General features: G+C 52.1%; 1 protein-coding gene across 1 annotated transcript in view; it reads right to left on the minus strand.

Moving 5' to 3' along the window:
* Positions 1–736, minus strand: part of LOC106512157 (hyphal wall protein 1-like) — a 1,990-nt gene extending 1,254 nt beyond the window's left edge. The window contains exon 1 of the mRNA XM_014000834.1: positions 1–736. Coding sequence (XP_013856288.1) covers positions 1–713 — 713 coding nt within the window. The 5' untranslated portion in view covers positions 714–736.
* Between the last annotated feature and the right edge of the window lie 57 nt (positions 737–793).

Here is a 793-nt window from a genome sequence, read left to right on the forward strand (position 1 = left end):
GACAGGGTCTTAGAGGACAGGGTCTTAGAGGACAGGGTCTCAGAGGACAGGGTTTCACATGACAGGGTCTTAGAGGACAGGGTCTTAGAGGACAGGGTCTCAGAGGACATGGTCTCATAGGACAGGGTTTCATATGACAGGGTCTTAGAGGACAGGGTCTCAGAGGACAGGGTTTCATATGACAGGGTCTTAGAGGACAGGGTCTCATATGACAGGGTCTCAAATGACAGGGTCCCAGAAGGTCTCATAGGACAGGGTCTCAGAGGACAGGGTCCCAGAGGACAGGGTCTCATATGACAGGGTCTCAGAGGACAGGGTCTCATAGGACATGATTTCATATGACAGGGTCTTAGAGGACAGGGTCTCAGAGGACAGGGTCTCATAGGACAGGGTTTCATATGACAGGGTCTCAGAGGACAGGGTCTCAGAGGACAGAGTTTCATATGACAGGGTCTTAGAGGACAGGGTCTCATATGACAGGGTCTCAGAGGACAGGGTCTCAGAGGACAGGGTCTTAGAGGACAGGGTTTCATATGACAGGGTTTCATATGACAGGGTCTTAGAGGACAGGGTCCCAGAGGACAGGGTTTCACAGGACAGGGTCTTAGAGGACAGGGTCTCAGAGGACAGGGTCTCTTAGGACAGGGTTTCATATGACAGGGTCTCAGAGGACAGGGTCTTAGAGGACAGGGTCTCATATGACAGGGTCTCATATGACAGGGTTTCACAGGACAGGGTCTTAGAGGACAGGGTCTTAGAGGACAGGGTCTCAGAGGACAGGGTTTCACATGAC

This window comes from Austrofundulus limnaeus, unplaced genomic scaffold, assembly GCF_001266775.1.
Source record: "Austrofundulus limnaeus strain Quisiro unplaced genomic scaffold, Austrofundulus_limnaeus-1.0 Scaffold4552, whole genome shotgun sequence".
Classification (NCBI taxonomy): domain Eukaryota; kingdom Metazoa; phylum Chordata; class Actinopteri; order Cyprinodontiformes; family Rivulidae; genus Austrofundulus; species Austrofundulus limnaeus.